At 41.4% G+C, this 22,848-nt stretch overlaps 1 protein-coding gene across 7 annotated transcripts in view; it reads right to left on the bottom strand.

The window, feature by feature from the left end:
• ARMC9 (armadillo repeat containing 9) overlaps positions 1–18,125 on the bottom strand; it is a 59,017-nt gene extending 40,892 nt beyond the window's left edge. For 2 of the 7 annotated variants that reach the window (XR_015805589.1, XM_014871632.2), the window contains exons 1-10: positions 18,054–18,125; positions 17,307–17,394; positions 16,658–16,777; positions 16,008–16,178; positions 14,853–15,008; positions 12,920–13,012; positions 12,285–12,309; positions 7,264–7,421; positions 5,345–5,443; positions 450–485 (exon numbers count right to left, since the gene is read on the bottom strand). Coding sequence is in view for 4 of the 7 variants with exons in the window: in XM_014871632.2 (XP_014727118.1) it covers positions 450–485; positions 5,345–5,443; positions 7,264–7,421; positions 12,285–12,309; positions 12,920–13,012; positions 14,853–15,008; positions 16,008–16,178; positions 16,658–16,777; positions 17,307–17,357 (909 nt within the window). In the remaining 3 variants the exon portion in view is untranslated. Of the gene's footprint in view, positions 1–449; positions 486–5,344; positions 5,444–7,263; positions 7,422–12,284; positions 12,310–12,919; positions 13,013–14,852; positions 15,009–16,007; positions 16,179–16,657; positions 16,778–17,306; positions 17,611–18,053 lie in introns of those variants that run through there. The other 5 variants (XR_015805588.1, XM_088170436.1, XM_088170434.1 and 2 more) reach the window with 5 other exon arrangements.
• Positions 18,126–22,848: the final 4,723 nt, after the last annotated feature.

Raw genomic sequence — 22,848 nt, 5'->3', positions numbered from 1 at the left:
ACACCCCTCTGAACAGCACGACTCAACTTGCTGGATTATCTTGAGCAATAATATTTATTTGATTTGTCAAAGGTGTTGTGGGGTCAGCTGGTTTTGGCACACTTCAGAGAGAAAGTACATTATATACAGATGATCCCGTGGAAGAAACAATTGCTTTCTGCATGCTGCAAGAAGCTGTGTTTCATGTAAAGGTTGTGGACAAAGATGCTCTTATGTTGACATGCTGTGTTATGTGCATTATGAAGCCATAAGGTTACCCAGAACATCTATTCCATTCCCCATGCAGAATTTCCAAGCCCTGGACATTTTCTGGTCACACAGTTAATGTCATTAAAAGTTAAAATGTGGGAAAATTGCTGCATATTAAATAAAATAAATGAAATAAGGAGAAATACAGACTGTGACAGACTGAGCAGGCAATGTGAAAGGAAATAAAGATAGACACTTACATATCCGTCATCACAAGGGCTCATAGAGTAATATCCCTTTATAGGCAAACAGACACACATTAAAATAAAGAAGATTAAAAAAATAAGTTAACAGAAATAAATCACAGAGGAATGCACAGTCCTAAAAAAACAACCAATAGAAATTAGCTAAAAATTAATCGACTATTAGCTTTGAAAAGAAAAGTATAAACATGTTCTCCCAACCCTCACACTTATATGTCTTAGAACTGAAATTGTTGTGTCTCTCTTGTGATATATTTGGAAGTTCTCCTCTCAACACCTGACAAATACATGATGGGTATTGAACAGAAAATTGCAGGCATCAAAACATACAACCGCTGCTTCTAATCCACCAGCCAAACCAAGACTAGAAATGAAAAAAAAAAAAAAGGGTAAAAATTGACTTATCTCAAGAGTGTTAAAATTTTAAGAGACTGTGATAGTCCTGTAATAGATTACTGTACTTGAAACTATACTTTTCAAATTTACCATTACCCACATCAGTTCCCTATCCAAAGGAACACTAAGAAGTCAAGAATCCATTAAATCTTCAAATAAATGTTTCCTCAGCTTGTCAGACCTGCTGCTCTGACCTTCTATTCTTAAATGCACACCTTCTGTTCTGACAAATTTCTTAGATTTCTTGTCTCTCAATTCAGGACCACACATGTCAAATGACATGATGGAAAGTGACAATAACATTCAACTGCAGCTAAGAGAAAAACCTTAGGGTAAAAGACGGCTTTAGAGAGGCCTTGGAAAGTCTCCCAACTGTAACAAAGTAGTGTGGCCTCTCTCCCATTGCAAGCAGCAGATGCATCCTGTTAATGGATTGTAGATCAGGCTCACGAGCTGACCCAGGAGGTCACAGAGCTGGCAAGAGACATGGAGTTGTTCAGCAAAGAATGATATCCAATCCAGCTCACCAGAGAACATAAAGCTGACACTAGAAGCCCTTGCTAAATAAGATTTCGGGGTATGATTACAACAGAAAAGTCTTTTGGCTGTCATTGCATCAGGTCTTAAAGCCAGGTCAGCAACACTTGCCTCTGGGATTTGTTCTTCTGATACAAATTTCTTCAAGCTTGAAAGGACAGCCATGGTGGGGGGCAAGCCAGGAAGCTGATGTTTGCACATTAACACTGAAACAGGTCACCTTTATTGTAATTTCAAAGCCCGAGACCTCACAGCTGTCTACTACACAATACGACTTTCCCCAACATTAAAAGTTGAACAGAATGTACTGGGAACAAAATTAACTTTGCATGCAAATAATGCTACCAAGGATATAATCCATGGTATACTCCTTAATTTCCTTGGACAATACTTCATTTTGGTTACAGTACTCATATTCTCCTTCCCAGTGTAACTAAAAACTACTAGTGTAGTTGATTCAACAAAATATACTCTAAAACTCAAGTACAGATCTCAGAGAATGATGAAGTTTTAGCATTTTCTGCTCTCAGAACCTGACCCAAAACGTGGATTGTCCTGTGAGTTGCATGAGTACAACTGGCTGCAAACTCAAGCACCTCCTCTTTCCAAATTATGTAATGCAAGTCCACTCATACCCTAAATAACAGCGGTGGAAATTTAAGGCTGCATGACAGTACAACAAAAAAAAGTAATTTTCTTGCTAATGACTTCTTTTTCTGCTCATTTATTTAGAGATATTGATCCAGCAGAAGCAATTTATTTCAGGGTCTTGTCCTGACATTGGTGATGTCAGTGAGATAGGATCATCCTGAACAGTCAAGGTGAAGAAGAAAAAAAAAAAAAGACAAAACCAACAAATCACCATAATTAATGCCTGATAAAACTCTTTAGACAATGACTGCTTCTTTTAAGCCTCTCACTTATCTTGCCTAGAGAATGAGATAAGATGATGGTAAGGTAAGGATGAACAAAGTAGCTGCTCCTATGCTAGTTTCTTCCCTCTGCAGTTATGGAGCTGGCTGCCCCTTACAGCAGAAGGAGGTTTGTGAAATGGAGTAGCTGCAAAGACCACACGAAGGCCTCTAAGCAGTTATGGGCAAAAAGTGAAGGAGCCTTCCAACACAAATCCAGTACAGATGCTGTGAACTCGTGCTACTACTCAGTCTGGGTCACAGTGCCTCCAGCTTTAGTCCAAAACTTATGTAAAAACCTGAAACCACTTAAGAGTAGAACAATAACATCTGAGTGTATAACAAAGAAGTACTTGAATCCTTGAAGAAAAAGTAATGGCATGCCTGAGTGGCGTAGTGGCAAACAATCAGAATTTTAGTTCATCTCATCTGGCTTCCTGCATCAACAAAGCCTGGGAGTGGTTAGAAATATTCTGGGATGATAAAGAAGTCTCTTTTTTCTTTTCATAAAACAATATATATTTTTTCTTCTAACATTTATTTGTGTTTCTATATGTTTGCCATTCATGTATAAAACCAGAATTCTTTACATGGGAAATAAACAAGAAAATATGATCAGTCAAGAGGGGACAAAAGGATAAAATGAAGAAACCTGATTATGGTGCAGTTAATATCTATATGCAAAGACTGTGATTAACCCTCCAAAACATAGCTAATGCCTCAGAGAGCCTGTGTGGATCTGCTTATAGAAACAACATGAGAGTTCAACCACAGTAGCTGCCAGAACCGCAATGTCAAGGTGTGACCTAAACCAGTGTAGAAACCCTTAAGCTAAACAGTCTCAGGGCTATAACTGGACTGGTCCTCCACTAGAGAGCTTGGCTGCCACAGGAACTACCTCAAATAGTGTGGATAAATGACCCAGAAAGTCACACAGAAATAGTTCTGCTGGCAAAGCTTAGTACTAAAAATAGATACAACTGTGCAAGAAGAACACAGCTTTACTCAGGTTAACCTAGTTAAGGAAGACAAAAATTTACTTCCAGCAGGGAAAAAAAATCCACCACCAACATATCCTCTTTCTCTAACCTATCTGCATAGCTGAAGACTGTGTCAAAGTGGCCACAGTGTCATAAGTACAGTGGTAAAGGCGCTTTTGGAGCAGAAATGCTTTTAGAGACATTTTTAGGGAAGCAGAAATCAGAACCTTGCATAAGGATCACACTCTTCCCTCTGCCTCTTTTCTAAAAGGGTTCAAGAGACTAGAGGATCAATGTATGATAAGAAGAATAGAAATAATGAGGAAAAACTCTGGGCAAATGGAACACCTTGAAAGCACAGGAGAAAAAGAGAAGTCTTGATGCAAAGGAGAGAACAGGAACAGAGAGAAGAGGGCACGTGGCTGTACAGAATGGATGACCTCAGTACAGGGAAGGAGAAATACACACGTCCTCAACATCAGATGGCAAAAATACAGAAGACTACTGGGGTACCTAAAGCATTATCTCAAAAAGCCACTGGCAAGGAAAGAGGAAAGACCTCTGAAAGCCGTTGGTTAGAAGAAAGATGGGGTGGGAGGAGGGACATTATGGGATAGGACATGACATAAGCTATGGATATGATGTAAATCTGAGGAGAGGGGAGCAGCAGACAGCACCTGATATCAAGGCAGCAAACAAACACATCCTGGCTCCTTCCTGGAACTTGAAATAACAGCTTTTGCAGGCTGCATAAGAGTGCATCTCCTAAACTCATGGCAGGTCAGAGAAAGGAGTTCTGACCATTAACAGGAAAGTGAGGGGATTTAAAACAGCTTGAAGAGCAATGAGGAATAACACTTATCTCTGAAAATGTTAGCACATAGAAAAGGAAGCATTTGTATTATCTCCTTATCTTTCTGTAGCAAATTTTCAAGAGGAACAAAATGTACCCATAGCATCATTGTTATTAAAAACCTTGGCTAGAATAAGGAGCAGGAATTTTTTCTTCTGCTCTTCCTTTGACACTTCACTAAGTTCTCCTGCTACAAAGTTAAGTACACATGAATGCCTGCCATGGCAAAAATGATAAGGACAGTTCATGATTTTGGCTTGTCTTTGTGAAACAGTGGTAGACAACATTTTCTTAGTAAAATGGTTTGATGTAGTTTTATGATTAATGCTTATTTAAAAAGCTTGAACAAGCGAGGTATTAAAAGAAGTTGTACCACTGAACAGTTCTTACACTATCATTAAATAATTTTAAATCTCACAGAAATAGTTTCATAGACACTAGAAACTATCCTAAGCTGGCTGTGCTGCTGGAAAATAACCCCCAAACTCTCTCCCCACTTAGGCAGAAGTGATTGAGCAGAACATAAATGAGCAAGGTGTACTGCAGTCATCTGAAAAGAAACCAGAGAATGGTCAAGTGGCCAAAAAACAGCCCTAGGGATCCTGAGCTGCTTATTAATAAGATCAAAGTTTCTCATATAGAATGTTAAAAAAAACAGTAATAAATCAGTAATGTAGCTTAGATGTATCAGCTAACTGCTCATGTAAAACTGGCTCTTCCTCCTCTTTTCCATATTTGTTCTCATGATCCTGTGTGATGCTTCTCCTTCAACTGGCTCAGCCAATTCTCTGAAGAGTTATAGGAGCATCACTGACAACAGAAAGGGACAGAGCATGAGTCCAGAGCTGAGCAACACAACTCCCTTTTTTAGCTAAAATAAACTGGCTAAGATGTGCCATCAAACCACACTCAGAACATTAGTTTTAGGATTTGGTTTGGGTTTTTTTAAAGCATTTTGTTAGCATTTTAAGTGATACAAATCTTACTGTTCTCACAATAACAGAATTAGACATACTTACACAGATATAACTAGACAACCAGGTCGTTGACCAGCATCTGAGATCAACAAAACAATATATTGCCATATTCTTACACAAGCTTGAACACATTATATTTTGTCTTTCCCATTACAGACCATTTATTGTTCTATATGTAGCTTAAGAAGTATTGCCTTTTAAGACAGTTACTGTAAAAATCCCAAACATTTATACTTACAGTTCCAGGCCTTGAGAAGTCAATGTGGTGTGCTACAGTTTGTTTCAAATGATTGCTAAACAAGCAAGCAAAAACACTTTGAAGATATTCTGGTGTAATCTAGAAATTAGGAAACAAAGTGAGAATAGGATTACCTAAAACTTACACTTTCTACCAGACAAGTGTTTCTATATTAAAGGCTGTTTGTTTCGTTTTCTTAAAGAATAAGAAATCACACACCTGAGGCTCACTGACACAAGCACAAGGTATATACTGCAACTACCAATCTGTACAGAAATTTTTAAAACTGTAAATTCTTCATCTGGGAATTGTTATGTTATTTGCAAGACTAGTGCTAAATACTTTCAGGAATCTAGGAGAAAACCAGATTTTGTCACAACTCTATTGCATACAGTCTTTTGTGAATCAAAAGGTTCAAATTCAAATCAAATTTAAAAATGAAGCAGTTTTGAGCTTGAAACAATGCTGATGTGTTGTTTACCTAATGAACAGAATTTACATAACCGTCCTGTACAGCAGAGGGCATAAATATGAATTACACAGTACAGCACTTTGTTTTTCAATGCAAAATATCTCAGTGGGTTTAGTTTTTTGTTTTAGGAAATCTACACCTCAACAAAACAGCTTAATTTCAGGAAAGTTAGTACCTTCCCCACAAGAGAGATGAGAGGGCTGAGATTATAGAAATGCCACTGGGAACACTTCTGATATTCCTAGACCTTCAGCAGGAAAACGAACCCCTTCAAATTCAGAACGCTGTAACTTCTATATCACTTTATTCAGTACCTCAACTCCACTTTGGATTCAGAAATGACAGAATCCAGGATGCATAACGGAAGAGCACCCTCAGCTGGACACACTTGGGAAGCATCAAACGAGTGCCCTGCACAAGGCTCACTAAGGAAACTGAACAACATCCGCAACCGAAGACAAGCAGGGTCCGGTTCCCAGCTACAGAGGGTAATTGGATATCGGCTGGAGAGCACGGAGGTGTGAAATGGGAGGCAGCAAATGAATGGCTGGGATTTTATTGTTGAGCAGATACCTTCCCTAATCTGCTGTAAAGCATAATCCACCCAAAGGCAAATTCTTCCCGGCAGTAATAGTGAGCAGTGATCCCAGATCTAGAGTAACAAACCATAAGGTGTTCATGCTCATGACAGGAGGAAGGTACATACTGACTTTTCAGCAGGCAGCACAGGAAATGCCAGGTCATTCTCCCTGCTAACAATTCACAGGTCCTTTAAAAGCACTTAGTGGCCACTAACATCTACCTTAAGAATAGCCTTCAGGTTACACAGAACTTAGGCTCCCAGAGGAGACAGCACAACACATGAAGAAGACAATCAACTTCATATAAAAAACACTCCTAAGAAAGTTGTACCTTCTCCAGTCACATACATGTGGCCCATTTCACATGATAAATAACTCACTCACTCCTATTTCCCTTTTTCCCTTTATCAATTAAATTAACAAGTCCAATTTAGCAGAACAAAGAGCAAAGCTTTTCCACACCAAAACTTTGGATAAGAATTTTGTTTCCACTACCGTGGAATTTAAAACAGACCCGACAGAAGTTTTAAATACACAACAACTGTTGATGGGCTAGACTGCAGTCAGTAATCACCAAAATGCCCTCTAATCATTGCTGATGCCAAAGCTCAAAAGAAATCTGAGATGTCTTGTGAGATGGTGATAATTTTTTCAAGATTTCTGAGCCACAGCACAATTCAACCCATTTTTTCCACTTCTTTTATCCTCCACCACCAGGGCAATGGAAGAACTGCTCATCCAAAATGCCGTGTTTCATTCGTAAAGAGCCAAAGCTCTCACAGAAATGCTCATAAGTACAAAGCTTAATTCAACCTTTGGTCTCCATTTCCTGGTAGGTGTGGAAGCACACCTGGGTCATCTCTTACCATCTTGCCAGTGATTGTGGCCTCCAAAGAATCCACCAGCTCTGCAGTGACTCCAAGGAGATTACGGTAGTCCATCTGCAATTTGTGAAGTCGTTTCAGGTTGGTCATGTACCTCTGCTCACGCTTGATTAACTGTTGATGAAGATGTTGCATCATTTCTGTCAAGAGAATAATAAAAAAAGAAATAGCATCACCTATTCAAACAAAAGGACAAAAGAACCCACAAGCATTTTTACTGCTCTGAAGGGACAACCTCAATTTCTGAGGTGTGGAATTTACCTACAAGGATAATTTCACACCTCTAGCAAGATTCCTTTTCATTGCAACACCTAGGTATTTATTAATTGTCCAAAGAACCAACTGCTTCACAGTTAAAGTAGCAACACAACTGTAGGGCAGTAAACATCACTGAATACACTTATGAAGAGGATAATGCATTATTTAATGGTTGATGGCAAACTACGTCACTTACTTTTATTATCCTCGGTTTCTGAAAATAACTCAAAAATGTATTTAATTTTTTTGTTAATAATAAAAAAGTTATATTTCTGATACATTTTGTTCCTTCAGGTTCAATTACTTTAGAGACCAAAGTACCAGAATCTGTGTCCTCCACCCCAGTCTCAGACCCAGCCAAGCCAGCATTCTGCATGGAACTGGGCAGGGAACCTGGAGCCGTGGTGCACAGTGCACATCTCTGTGACCAGACAAAACCATGAAGGGAGGCACAATAATTCTATTGTTATGGTTGACGCTGTGTATTTTGCTAGAACATTATGTTTTAAATTAGTTTGCTGAGAAGCCAGTACTGCTTTAGTGTTGTGAAAATGGCATGGGGCCCATCTGCAAACAGACCCAGTATTTACCATAGGATGTTTTGTTAAACAGTGGGAAGGAATCAGCTTGACTGTGGAGTTTCAGACAAAAGTAGGATTCCCTCTCACAGATTTAAAATATTTCTGGGTTAAAGTAATAAATAGCCCAATATGAGATTTAAAGTAGGTAGCAGAACAGCCTATTTTTGCTTTCAGAAAATACAACAAAGTTATCTTTTCAATGGGATCTTCTAGAGAAAATGTGCATTGGTTTAGCTATAAACTGAGTCTTAAAATAAAACATGGAGTACAAGAAAGTGTATTTTCATACTTCTACAAGTTAAGAGGAAAAAAAAACCAACAAGACAGTTATTTTACTCACAAAGCCTCCTTTCCTCTAAGCATGGTTGCTTTCTGAGACCCATTCATGAACCACAGCATTCTGCACCTGCAGGGATTGTGACTGATACCTCATACCAGGCTGCAAATCAAGCCACCCTAATGATACTTCTCACATTTCCTAGGAGGGAGCTAAACCTGGTGTGAAGTAACAAGAGAAGCTGTGACAAGCCACAGATTCTGTTCAAATCCAGAAAAATGCACTTATATTAACTTAAAAATCAGAAGAGTTAAGATAGCTTCCAAAGACAACCAAATTATTCAGCCTTGATGATAATTCAACTTTGATTTTGTTTTTATTTCACAGCCGTTACTGTTAAACTGCTACCACAGCTTTAACACGATACAGCTTCATAACAAGACCATTTCTCTAAACTAACAAAGATTCTGAGAGAAACCTAAACTAGCACAAAACTAGTTATTCCAGACTTTTATTTTGTTGCCTAGATAAGCAAATGGGAATGCATTTTTATTTAACTGTGACACAATACATTCAATTCAAAAATTTCCAATGGTTGTATCTAGAGCATGACTTTCACTCAGGGAAGTTGGAAGCACCATATCCCAAAGCATAAACCTGCTCAGAGTTTACTGACTTTTCATAGCCCAGTGAGTAAAATTTCCAGTGATGAAAATACGTCTTCCAACTGCAGTCAGCAGGGAAAAAACGATGTAACTAAAACTCAATGCAGCTCATGAACGCCGGTCTCGGAAATTCAGAAACAGGGTCCAATTTTACCCCTTGGTTGTTAAATCTAGGGATTGTCAATAATAAGCTGAGAAAAGGGAGTCTGAGAGGTATCACAAAATCTTGGCATATCTTGCATTTTTTATATCACTATCTTCTCACACATAAGTAATTTACTGAAAAGGAGAAAGTCTTTCATGACAGCTTCTTTTGCTGAAAGGGCAGGAAGCTCTCATCACTGGCAAGCAGCTGTTCCAAGTTCAGACAGCTGTTGGAAGAGCTGGTCCTGTGCTGCTTCATTCCCTCCTTGCATTCCTGCCATATCCCCATAACAGCATTCATGTAGACAAATCAGGGAGCTACCAACCCAGGTAAAAATTAGTATTGAATTCCTTGTTTAAATCATTGCCATTCCAGTCCAGATTTGGTAAAAGGAAATTGTACCTTTCAGAGGCATTTCAGCTGACATTTATGTCACCTTGCAGGAGTGATGAAACTGCACCATTACAGGAACCAGAGTAACACTGTGGCTTCTCTGTTTCCCAGACACTATTCCCAACACTGACAAATGCTTCGCACATATGACAAGCTCATGAAGTAGGGAAGAAAAGCTCTGCACCAAATACCTACCAGAAACATTATTCATATGGGGAGGAAAAGAGGGAAAAATACAGCACAGAGAACTAACCTCCTAGTGTAGGAAGATACAAGATACAGCAAAGCTTGTGACTGCCAAATTAAGATGCTGGCACTAGGCATCATCTGAACTACTATGTGTTTCTACCAGAATTCTTGCCTGCTCTCTCATGTGTGTAATTGTCAAGTCTTCTAACTCCAGTTCCTACAAGCAGCCAAAGAGTTACACATATGCACTTAATTCCATGATAACCTTTTCTCTCTAAGTGAGAGATTGGTTGTTTTCCTTTACAACTTACCTACACCTGGAACACACTTCCTGAACTTGTGCTTACTCTATCTCTGTTTAATCTCAGCCTACCTTCACATATTTGTCCAGAAGCACTGACTCCAGCCAGCTAAGCTCCTGCACAAAGTGAAGCAGAGCTCTGAGCAGAGGAGCTCCAGGTCTCAGGAGCTGCTGTTGGACACCAAATCTTGCTCACAGGAGAAGCAGGACTCTCCTTCCTGCTTAAAAATTACTATCCATATTCTAAACTGACATTTTTCCACAAAAATAGTCATTTAGACTTCAGCAAATCTTCACAGACAGGTAGGTCACACTCCACCTTCTCTAGTGCAGGAGCCTGACACACTTCCTCTACTCTCCCCCTCCTCAAAATGGTGGAAGAGTGGCTGTGAACCCATCCAGAGATTTGTAATGAGGCAGTGAAGGAAACAGAAGCTGAACACACTTCCAAATACTTAGTTCCCTCAGTTCCTGTTAGCAGAGAGGACACAAAGAAGGTCTGAAATTCTCTGTGCAAGATGCCAACCATTCTGCAATTTTTTCCTTTCCAGCCAAACTGAAAACATATGGGAGAACTGTAAGTTAAGCACAACTGCCAAATAACTTTGGAAGTCACACAGGAACTCAATTTTTTTAACAAATGGGTAAAAAGCCAGACTATAGCAGGTAAATCAGGCAAGGTAAACACACTGAACACTCCAGGATACCCTCAAAAGCATTTACACCACTCCACCCAAACTTCAAATACTCCAGCATGTCAGACTGATGACTGGCAACTATTTACAAAAGGCTGTTTTTGGGACTCTACCATACTGCTCTTCATTCATATGTCCCCTATACATTTTCTTTGCATTTCCCCTTCACTGATAAAGTAAATATTCTTTATCATTATATTCTTTATGTAGGGAGTAAATGCTGTGGATCCCATGTGATGCAAGCAGGATACTGTAAAAATAGCTTCTTGGATCCAAAACCTTCATACAAGACAGTCCTCAAGTAACCTTTATGAACAATCCAAACTAACTCAACCTCCAAGGTACATAACAGATCTGTAAATTAAGGCTGATCTGCATGAATTGAATTCCATGACAGTCCCTGTACAATGCACAGAACCTGCCCAAATTAAAAATAATTAGGTCCCACATAAGTCGGGTCCAATTGCATAGTTATTTCTTTTTAATAAGAGCATGGGATTATTGCCTTCAGGAAAGTCCTCCACAAGAAAAAGTGTAACTTCTGGAAAATAAAAATCCAAAAGACCTTTCTATTATTCCGTGAAAGTCTAATGCAACAACACAAAGCACAAAATAACAAAGAAAATACATGGAACTCACACTGGGAGAAAACCTAACTTTCTGCTTAATTCAATCTACAAAAAGTAAATCCTCACAGTAAACCTACAGATTAAAATAACTCAAGAGGGAAAAGCAATTTTAAGAATCCAACTGGTCTTACGGAGATTCCCAACTAGAAAGTGTATGCAGAAAGTCAAGTGAAAAAATGAATGCAAGGTAGTTGGAAACCTAAGTTCTATTTATTGGACTGATTTTTAATAGGCATATATTTTAAGTGTTATCAGCATCTAACAGGATTCTGTGCTGAAATTATTATTTCTAAAGGGCCCCAAGTCACACAACATACATTAAAGTGTGTATAAGCAGCTTACCTCAAAATGCAACACATCAGCCACATGAAACACATTCAGGAGATACTGACATGCACCATTTTAAGATGTTCCATTTAAACAAAATGAGTAAATAGAACCAAAAATCAACTTTGTCTAAGATCATCAGACAGTCATGAGAACAACTGAATGAGACGTAAAACCTGGAAGCAAGGGAAAGGAATCGGAGGCAACTTCATCAGAACTAGAAAAGGACAGGTGGTATGCACTTTGTATGGAGTTCTCCACTTGTTTTTACCATGTTTCAGGACAGAATACATGTTTAATACACATCCCACTACAAGGCCCTTTCCCATTTCTAGTCCATTCTCATTGATACTTATCGACTGCTTTTCAAGCACTTACTGAGCTCGAAAAGCTATCAATAGCTATCACCAAAGCTGGGGTCTGGATCTCCAAAGGTTTTCTGCCATGCATCACTGGTTTCCCCACCCCTGCAGGTGAACATCCCACTACTTTCACAGTCCCTGACAATTTTACAGAACATCCTTACCATGGCCCAGTATTTACCTTTGTTGCACTGTCCACTCTCCTTCTGTTGCATGAGTAAGAGCAACAGTTCAGGAAAATGTGCATCTTTTCAGAGTTCCAGAGATTCAGAATGAGAAACTCAGCCAAGCTAGATATTCCTACTGTCCCAGCCAACAGCCAGTGCCTGATGCTCCACAGAATACATAAATCAACAATAAATAGATTAAAATCTCCCAAGTGCACAGCTCACAATGTTGCATAGGGACTTGAGATATTTTGCTGACCTGTGAGTGACCAAATAATTTCTAGAATCCTTAAAAGCCCTGGAAAACTTCCAGCTAGTCCCTGAAATGGCTAATTTAAAAGACTAACAGCTTTAAAAATGCTAAAAAAACAAGTCAGGTCAGGTTGGTGCCTTTGGGTATTCTGTATTTATACATGGAAACAAAGAATGATCAATTCAGGTTCATACGGATCTGTACACGGTCTTTATACGACCTTCTCAAAAGTTTGTTTTTGAATGTGGAATATAAACAATGCTTCCTGTCATAAAAACTGAAATACAAGGTTACTGCAATTCTGCAATAAATCTTAGCAGCACACTTGTGCAATAAATTATACTGCCTCTTTACAATATTTCTAGTTATCTGCAAAGTGTTTTCTTAGAAGGATACAAATATAGTGAGAAGCCGAGGAGTCTGTCTGGATTTGAGAGTCAGAGACAGAAAGTTTTCCAATCTTGTCTTTAAATCCAGTGTCCAAGAATCCTTGAATAGAAAAACAAACAATGACAGTTGTTCACCAAATACGTACACTCTGCAGAAAGTATTGCTCGGATCACAGCAACTTCCCACTAGTAAACAAGGCAACCAGCATTGGATTGAAAAGGGTTTCCCTTCACTGTTACTGAAGTGAATGTGTTTGCTCGCTCCCCAAAAAAGCATACAGAAGTCAGAGGGAGTTCAGTATTATTCCTAGACAAGAGCTCTAGAAACACAATGTATCTTTAAATAAAGTACAAAACTATCACATAGTGTTGGTGCCTTGTATGTACATACAATAACTGCCCCGAAAGTAAAAGCACCTTTAAAAGATGAGCAACTTGAGAAAAAGATAAAAAATATTTTCACATGTATTAGAGTTTTCATCCTGGGAATTTTAAGTTTTGACAATAACTACTGCAAGCCTCATGACATGACACTGGTGAGTACAATGTTTCTAAAATAAGGATTTGGAGAAAAACAGCTCATGCAGGAAAAACAGACCAGCAGAACAGACCAGCAGCATTAACTGGAATGCTGGCCTCTGACTGACGTAGTGTCTCATATGCACAAGAAAATAACAGTTAAGGAAAAAAGTCAAACTACATCTAGGAATCTACCAAATACTCATGTCTTCTATTTCAAGCCTTCAGTGAAGCTGGCTCCTGCTTTAGGAAAAGTCAGCCAACAAAAAAAAAAAAGCTCTGTCTTCCAACAAGTAGCAGGAGCTACCTAAATTTACTGCTGTATACACATATGTTGCAAGCTGTTCTCACAGCTCAGATTTGCCCTTATTTCACCACGCTGGAGAGTGTACAGAATTTACTTGTTGCATTCACCAACTCAGTACCCAGACAGTGGTGTACCATAGCACACTGTATGTTACCAAAGGAACCTTGTCTCCTACAGAGAGGAGTGCACATGATTTTTCAAGATGTATTACACAAACTGACAGGAACTCCAGCTATATAAAGCATCAGATGCCTGAGAAAAATATATGCCATAAGAACTCTGCTTAGTAAACTAGTGACTCACTGCTGCTCTTTCTCAAACATAAAATAATCTGTGTTTCAACACTAACATGGAATGAGTTGAACAATTCCCACAAGAAAATATGAGTGAGTGTGGACTAAGAACTTGGACACTGGGTTACTCAGAATAAACCTGAGAATCTCATCTTAGATAAGGCATGAAAAAAAATGCTGCTAAGTATAATTAAAAAAGAGTACTCATATTCCATCTCTGAGGTCAACCAGTCTATCTCATTATTTATAGCTAGTCCCGAAGGAAAATGGCAGGATATGCCTTTTTTTGGTGTTAAACTAGAGCTCCTCATCAGCTGGTACATCCAAAGTCAGCCCTAGGGCAAGTACCACTTAAGCTTTGATTTGGTATCAAAAGCAGTGTGGCAGCAATGCAGGGTGAAGACATCTCCTAGCACCAGACTGGCTGCCCACAGCTGCTCAGCCAGGCCAGCACAACTGTCCATATGGTCAGGGAAGCATTCAGAGCAAATAATTCTAAAAAATACTATACATGCTTTACAAACAAATCTGTGTAGGTCTGTGTACATGGGGGCTGTTTACACACACATTCACAGGCAAGAAATCAATTCCTTGATCCAGTCCAAGTCCAGCACAACAGAGAAGCTGAGGTGCAGTTTTGCACTGCAGGAGCAAGCTACCAGCAGGTGAAATGGTGGCTGTACCTTCCCCACAGGTATTGCCAACAATACTTTGGAACACCAAACCACAGCTCTGGAAGTCATGTCCTAACCATCTACCCACATGGTGTGCAGAGTGCTCAGTGTAAGCCATAAAGCCATCTCTGCAACACAGACACTAACCTGGAAAATTTCTTTAAATGAAGGATGTATCATGGGGTTCGGAACAAAAGGCAAAGCATAGAAGGGAAGAAACTCTGTAGTCTGGCTCAGTGCAGCTCCTTTTGTTTCCAGGTATGCCTTGAAATAAGAAATCCTTTCCTCAAGTTCAGCTTTGTCCTAGGAAATAAAGCAGCAGATTTAATTTAGAAAACGATCATTCTGAATGCACTGTAAAGTTGGCAAATAAGAGACCCAGGTATATTAATACCGAGTTTGAAATTCCAGAACATTTGTTATCTAAAAACCAGTATTTATTTAACTAGAGAACATACCGTATGTTTTCACCAGTCATAAACGAAAATGTAAACCAATGCTGTTGTTTATGTCATCCAGGTCCAAAGAAAGACAATTTATTTTTGCATGTAAATTATTCCTGTTCACTTCAGGCTAGATTTTTAAAGAAAAATGCCATTGCTACACTCAGGGCAGAGAGAAAACACTGACTTCAGACATGCTTTATTTCTGTAGCAAGAGCAGAAACAAAAAAATCCACTTGCACAGCATTGGGAAGTGGAACTGGCACACAGAACAGAATAAAAGCTCCTCAGAGGCTGGAAAACAGACTGCAGGCATCCAAATACTCCGGTAGCAGCTGACAGGTGAAGGCCAGGAGCTATTAAGCCCTGGCTGATCTGGCTGTGTCCAGGCTACTTAAATGTCTCTTCATCATAAAAGTCCCATGTAACAGAGACTTTATTTTATAACACCTTGGGATTTATATTTCTCAGAATGATATATTAAGCTGGTCAAAAGTGGGATTCCCCATTTAATCAGAAATTATTATATTTTAACTCACAGCTTCTGTCCAAACTCAGAGCAAAATAAGTGTTTTAAGAGTCTGCTATGATCCACAATTACAAATGTGAAAGTATTGCCATTTTGGTATTTTCCAAGTTGAAATACTTCAGGAAGTTTGGGATAAGGACAGCTTCAACTTCCATCTTTGTACTCCACAATACAAAGGATCTGGTTGAACTAAAATGCAGACTGTGGCCAAAACTGGATACATATTCTTGGAATGATTCTTAGAAAATATCCCATCCTCATCCACACTAAAGACAAATTAAGTAAAACAAACAACAGCAATCTGAGGTCTGAATTGTGACCTAAACTTACAGGCTTTCCTATAGTTTGTTTCAAGAGGAAGGTGGCAAAGTAGATGTGGAGATAGAACTCCAGGTTCTGAGCAACTGGATCACTGTCATGGACTAAAGACAAAATATGCTCCTCCCAGAGCTGGAAGAAAACTTTCTGATCACCATCCTCAAATGCTCTAAGTATTCCTTCCTGTGAAAGGAAAAAGCATCAAGTGAAAACCCAAACACAGAAGAGCCACATTTTCTCAGCAGTATGTTAGTGAATGAAGAATTCCAGTGCCATCTGAACATTCCCAATTAAAAGCTTTATTCAAAAATGTCCCACCATTCAATGACCACCCAAATATTCTTTCTTCATGTATCTTTAGTATCTTTGAGAATCTGAATCAACCATCAATACAAGAAGCAAAGCCCAAATTTTCAGGCATGTCAGTAAAACCCTGAAGTAATGTAAATCAAAACTAGCACCTTGAGTTCAAAATTACTGCAGTTCTGAAAAAAAAAACCAACCCAACCCCAAATTTGAAGGTCACTGTGCTGGAAGAAGACTGCCAGAAGATTTCTTCAAGTGATCAAGAATCTGTTCAGAGAGTTCAATGTTGTAATAACTCACAGGGTGGTTAGTGGCCTCTGTTTTCATTATTATTCAAAGTTTAAATGATGCATTACCTGAACAGGAAATGTATCTTCTGAGGAAACATCTGCTGGTTTAGTTAGTGGCTTCCCTTTTATTTTACATTCCTTTTTAAGTACTTTCACTGTTTCTTGAAATCCGGCAAAATCCAAATACTACAAGATAAAAACACAGAGGAACAACATTTGTTAGATGATTAATACTTTAATAAATAATTAATCCTTTTTTTAGGTGATTCAATGCTTCAATGAATGACCCATGAAATGCCAAAGTTTCTCTGAAGGATGGTCCATAAATGCCAAAGACTGCAAAGTGATAAACCAAGAACCGATACCTTGTGGTAGGAAAATACTGCCTCTAAATTTCCTCCTGCATCCTAGAGAAAACTGAGTACACCCACTCTGAAAGAATGATGCCTCTTGGTTTAGCCAGTAACGCCATTCAACCAAAGAAGAAAATTTACTGCTGCCATTTAACGGACATTGAGCCTTTAGAATCGACAGAGCATGACAGGAGTCAGCACAATTTCAGTGTAGCAACACTTAGGCAGATAAATAACTCCAGAATTTACCCCTCAGTTACAATGCCTGGCTCTGAATGCAAACACCGAGAAATCTTGCCTTGCAAAAATAATTTAAAAAAATAATTAAAAAAAAATAAAAGAAATAAAGAGAGAAAACGAACCTCTTTCACTAGTCCAAGTAACTCAGCTTCATAAGCTAAAACATCACCCATTGCTAAGGGCTGTTGCTACTTCTCATTGCTCATAAAGCTGGAAAATGACAAAGAAGGGGGTGTTAGTGCACAGCACAGGGCTCACACAGCACAGCCCATCAGGCACGGCATCTCCAGAGGGCATGAGGAGAGACACAGACAGACAGACACAGATACATACGGGTGCCCACGGTCTACCTGCCCCACATCCCACTGCCTCACATCCTCCCTGGACCAGTCCCTCCTGTCCCACATTCTCCCTTGCCCCAGTCCCATCTCTCCCACATTCCCTCCCGTCCCCCATTCCTCCCTGTCCCAATCCCCCCGTCCCCCAGTCCCACTCGTCTCAATCCCTCTTGTCTCATAATCCCACCCGTCCCAATCCCTCTTGTCCCCCAATCCCACATGTCCCAAACTCCCCGTCCCCCAATCCCCCCTGTCCCCCATTCCCACGTGTCCCAATCCCCCCGTCACCCACTCCCACCCGTCCCAATCCCTCTTGTTCCCCAATCCCACGTGTCCCAAACTCCCCGTCCCCCAATCCCACGTGTCCCAATCCCCCCGTCTCCCAATCCCACGTGTCCCAATCCCCCTGTCCCCCAATCCCACGTGTCCCAATCCCCCCGTCTCCCAATCCCACGTGTCCCAATCCCCCCGTCTCCCAATCCCACGTGTCCCAATCCCACGTGTCCCAATCCCCCTGTCCCCCATTCCCACCTGTCCCAATCTCCCTCAGCCGCCGCCGGTGTCGCCCTGGCAACCGCGGCCCCGCCCCCGCGCCGCGTCACGAGCACGTGACCGCTCTCAGCCAATCGCCACCCCGGAGCGGCTCGTTACGTGCGGGGGCGTGCCCGCGGCAGTCGGGCGGACAGCGCCCCCTGCGGTGCGGCGGGCGGAGCTGCAGCGCCGGGTGCCGCGGGCTGAGGTGGCTCCGGCAGGGGCTGGGGTCGGGTCGGGATTTTAAATGGCGAACGACCTTAACAGGGGCTCTTGTGCCCCCGCTCCTCCTTAGGCAGGGAAAAGCCTTCTCGCCTGGAAGTTCCGTTTGAAGGAGATGTCGGATGTCGGGCGAGGAGTACGGAGCTTTGCAGGGCCCGGGCACGGCGGGAGGAGGCTGAGCCGTGCCAGGATCGCACGTGTCCGACAAATCCTTACGGTGATGGAAGCCCCACCAAAGCAAAGGGGAGGATTGGCCAAGCCCCTTATCGAATCCTTGTCCCTTTTCCAATTAACAGTGCTAATGAACTTCTTCCCATTCAATGAGGTTTCCGGCAAAAGTTAGCTCCACGCTTTAAAACAACATTGTATGATCAGTTAGATCCTGCCCAGGGTCTGTCCCGCTTCCTTCAGGCTTGTTTTCTACCAAAAAGACCCATTCTTCTGCATCTTCGACAACCAGAAACAGCGCAGCATCATCTTTGTTCCTTTAAAAGTCTCCTAAAGTGGAATACCTAAGGTGGAATTTCTAGGAAGGACAGCAAAGTGTTGTGATAATTGATAAAAGATTCGTGTTAATCACAAAAGCATTGGGGTTTGTATAAACCAGAATACTGAACTCTGAAGTGAAGCATGGACACTAGATAAAGGAAATTATATGATAAAATCATTCTGTTTAAAATCACCTTGTCATGGTATATTATGTTATTTTATGTTACATTATGTTATGTTATGTTTTCCAAATAAGTTGTATCGGCTACCAGCTTGCAAAATCAGAATTCCCAATAGCCCTTCCTGCCTTTGTCTGATCAATACTGCTTATCTCAAGGACCAGACTTCCAGAACTTCGCTGGTGGTTATCTACAAGGATGTTTATTCAACCACCACTGCTTATGACAACAAAAAACCAAAAATTATTTATTACAACGAGAAACCACAGTATAAGAAGAGGCTGCAAACCAAGGTTGGGTGGAGCGTGGAGTGGGCAGTGACCCCTCACGTTCCCCAGCCCACTGCTTGCTCTTTCTATATCAAATAAAGCAATCTAAATTTTGCTGAATATCGAGACTTTTGTCTCTCATTTATAACAGTGTTCAGAAAGAACCCTGGAATTCCAGCCCAAAAGCTCTTCAAATTCTCTGCAATTCCTAGAAAGAACAAGGATACACTGAGAAAGCACAAAGAAATTTTCAGTGAGTGATGGAAAATTCCTAGAGTCCAGTCTGAGTTCCTAAAAAGCCTACTGAAAATCCACAGAAAGCCCATTTAAATTTCTAGAAGGCACATGGATATTTTATCGAGAGCACCAGGGAATTCCTAGGAGCAACAGGAAATTTCTATTCTAAGCATTAGTTTGTGTTCTCATTGCTCCCTAGGTGTGTGACAATTAGCATTCAAATTAGCTGTTAAGTTGCTGAGGACACTGTTAAGTCGTCAGGATGGTGGTGGATGAGCTGGCAACTGGAGTTTCTGAGCTTGGAAGATTCTATACTAAATTCCAAATTTATATGTATATAAAAAGGCATAGCGTTTATACACCCCAAACTTCTAATTACATAAACAATGCATATACTCTGTATTGAGAGGGAGTGTCTCTACACCAGAGGTTTCATCTTTCAGTTCTCTACACTCTTTCAGAGATTCCACAATAGCAAACTTTAATTATTGATGTTGAGGTTTTCCCTGGTTGAGCCCATCAGGCACTTGGCTCATTCCTGGGGAAGGAAGGACTGGGTCCTTTGGCCATTTATAGCCCCCTCACCTCCACTGTGAGTCCAGCCTTCAGCATCCTTGCTCCAGCCAAAGGAATATCATGGGGCTAGAAACTCCTCCTCCTGTTTGTCACCTGTCCTTTTAACTTTTTAAAGGAGTGAAATACTCTCCTTAAGGAGTGGCTGCAAGGTTTTGAAGCACACCAGCTGCAGCTGCCCTTCTCTGTAAAGTCAGCTGCTCCTTCCCCTGTGTTCCCTCTTACCTGCTTTGTTTTGGTGATGATCAGGCACTGTCCATGGCCAAAGAAAGGGTTTTACAGTCTCATTTTCCAGGCTGATGTGCATCCAGCTGGCTTTCTCCTCTGAGAAGCCAGACAGAACTGACATCGTGCCCTGGGCAGGATGGTGGGAAGGGCTATGTGGGAATATGGGCTTTGCTTGATCATATTTTTTTGTTCCTTTTCTCCTCACATTCTTGCAGAATTTCTCTTCCAGTGAGCAGGCAAGGCTGCTATGCTTTGTGTCATGCTCCCAAGCTTCTCGGGGAGGGACAGTTTTTCAGGGAAGTGCAAACATCCACTGCTGGCCAACATCTGAGCTAAGATCAGGAAGATACAAAGCTTGTGCCTCAAACCTGAAAAGCAGGCCTCCACTGTCCTGTGTATCCAAAGAAGGACATTCATCATCACCTGGGACATCACCCCAGCTCCACAGTTTGGATTTTCCTTGGGGCAGGTGTCACTGCCACCTCTGCCAGGGGCTGAGCATTCCTGGGGCTGGGCCACTGGCTCTGCCAGCTGCAGATCCCAGACTGCATCATAACTTGTTGCTTGATTTAAAAAGAGAAGGCTGTTCTCTGTGCCCAAGAGGAAGATTTTGCAGGAAATTTCTTCTTGCAGCAGCCTTTCCAAGTGGTTGTGTTAAAAGCAAGCAGGGAAAAGAGGAACGTTTTTCAAAGCTTAAACATCCTGTTATTTTCTGTGTCATACTTCAGCTCTTAATTGCCAAAAATATTTTGGTTTGGATTTTCAATTAATACTTTGAAGGAGCATTGAGGCAATAAATAAATAGGAAGTTATTTGAGATTTTAGTTGATGACATGTTGTTGTTGGTTGGGTTGGAGCACAGACTGGCTGCTGCTGAGACTGGCTGGGGGCAGAGGGGATTGCTTGGACCAGTGCTGCTCACACACTGAATTACACAGCAATGCTTCCCCAGAAGCGTTTCTTCTGCACAGAAAACCAAGGCAATGGAGCCTCAAAACCTCTCTGCTTTCCCCAACATCAGGCTGCCATGAAGCTGCTTTTTCTCCATTGGATAGGGCTTGTTTGGCTGCTGCTGAGCCTCAGGTTTCAGCTCTCCTCTGCCCCTCCCCAGAAAGATTCAATGAGCTTATGTCTGGTTATTTATATCACACCGTTCTTCAGTAATTTCCTGTCCAAGTCCTGACCAGGAGAGGCACAACAGAGACTTTGATTTTGTGTCCTGGGATGCATGAAGGAGGTGCAGGGTGTAGCTCTGCTTAAGATCCAGAAACCTCTTGGCCTGCTCAGTGCAGAGCAGAGAGGGAGGAGGGACTGGGCTGGTGGATCCCCAAAAAGCTCCTTTCAGTTCCACTTCAAAACAGTGAAGCAGGCTCTCTGGCACCTGCAGTCCAGTGCTGAAGGGACCAGAGCTCTCTTCTCCCAGCAGGACTTCACAGATGAGGACAGGAGCATCCAAGGCACAGCCTATTCCCCTACAATGTCAGCCCCCTGCGTGTCTCAACTGCTCTCTAGAGGAGATGCTGCTTTCTCCAACCTCTGCTAAACCTTCCTGCTGCTGCCACCACCCTGGTGTGGAAGGAGGGAGTCCTCCAGCACTTCTTTCTTCCAACAAAGCAGCTGATGGTACCTTTCCAGCAGAGATCACCCTTCAGAGATTCCCTACAGGAAAAGAGCTGACATCCAGGGGAGATGGACTGCTTTTTTGAAGCTGGGGGTGCCTCTGTTGGGAATGACATCAGCTCAGTGCCTCCAGCCCAAAAGGGGCCCCAGCTGGGCTTTCTGGCATCTGCTCACCTCACACATGGGTCATTAAACTCCCAATCTAGGCAAATACCAATGTGTGAGAGAGCTGGTTTTCAGTAAGAGCAAGGCATTCCAGCCAAAAATGGCAGGGGACTGAGAGAAAGGAACACCAAGAGAGGCTCCATTTGAAAAAAAGAATAGGGACAAAATTGTCTGGGAATTGGGTGCACAGAAACAGCAGGACAGAGAGCTTCATCATCAGGAGAAACCTCCCCAGTCCCAGCGAGCCTCACTGCCCTCATCACACCAGCACAGCTTTGGTGCTGCCACCGACACAGACCAATGGTCACCTGCCCAACTACTCGGGGAGAAACTGCAAACCCTCCAGGCCTGCAAGAGGAGAAAGCATCAGGTTTCATCTGTGAAGGAACCCATAAACTCTGCTGTCCAATGCAGATGCTTCCAGCAAATTATTTTCAGCTGCTTCTTGTCCACCCCTGAACCCCAGATTTCACGCTTAAGCTAAAAGTAAAAAAAGACCTTGATGTGAGGTTAAAGTAAACAGAGAATTTGCCCATCCCTGCAGGAGCTATCTTGGTTCCCCCTCTGGGAGGGCATGGTGGGGAAACAAAAAGTTAATCCATCTTGGTTCTCATTGACACGGAATGGAAAAAAACAATTAAATGGGAGAGCCACCCCAAAACTGAGAACAAAGGCACTGCACCAATATTTCAGGCTCTTTTTCCTTCACTGTGAAGGGGAAAAATTTGCTCCATGCTTCATCCCTTGCAGGTTATCTTGGGAGGAACAATGTCCCCATAATTTCTGCTGACAATTAACCTCGCCTGTGAAGCC

This window comes from Sturnus vulgaris, chromosome 10 (genome assembly GCF_052056855.1).
Source record: "Sturnus vulgaris isolate bStuVul1 chromosome 10, bStuVul1.hap1, whole genome shotgun sequence".
NCBI lineage: Eukaryota > Metazoa > Chordata > Aves > Passeriformes > Sturnidae > Sturnus > Sturnus vulgaris.
This window is presented reverse-complemented; position numbering and strand designations above follow the sequence as displayed.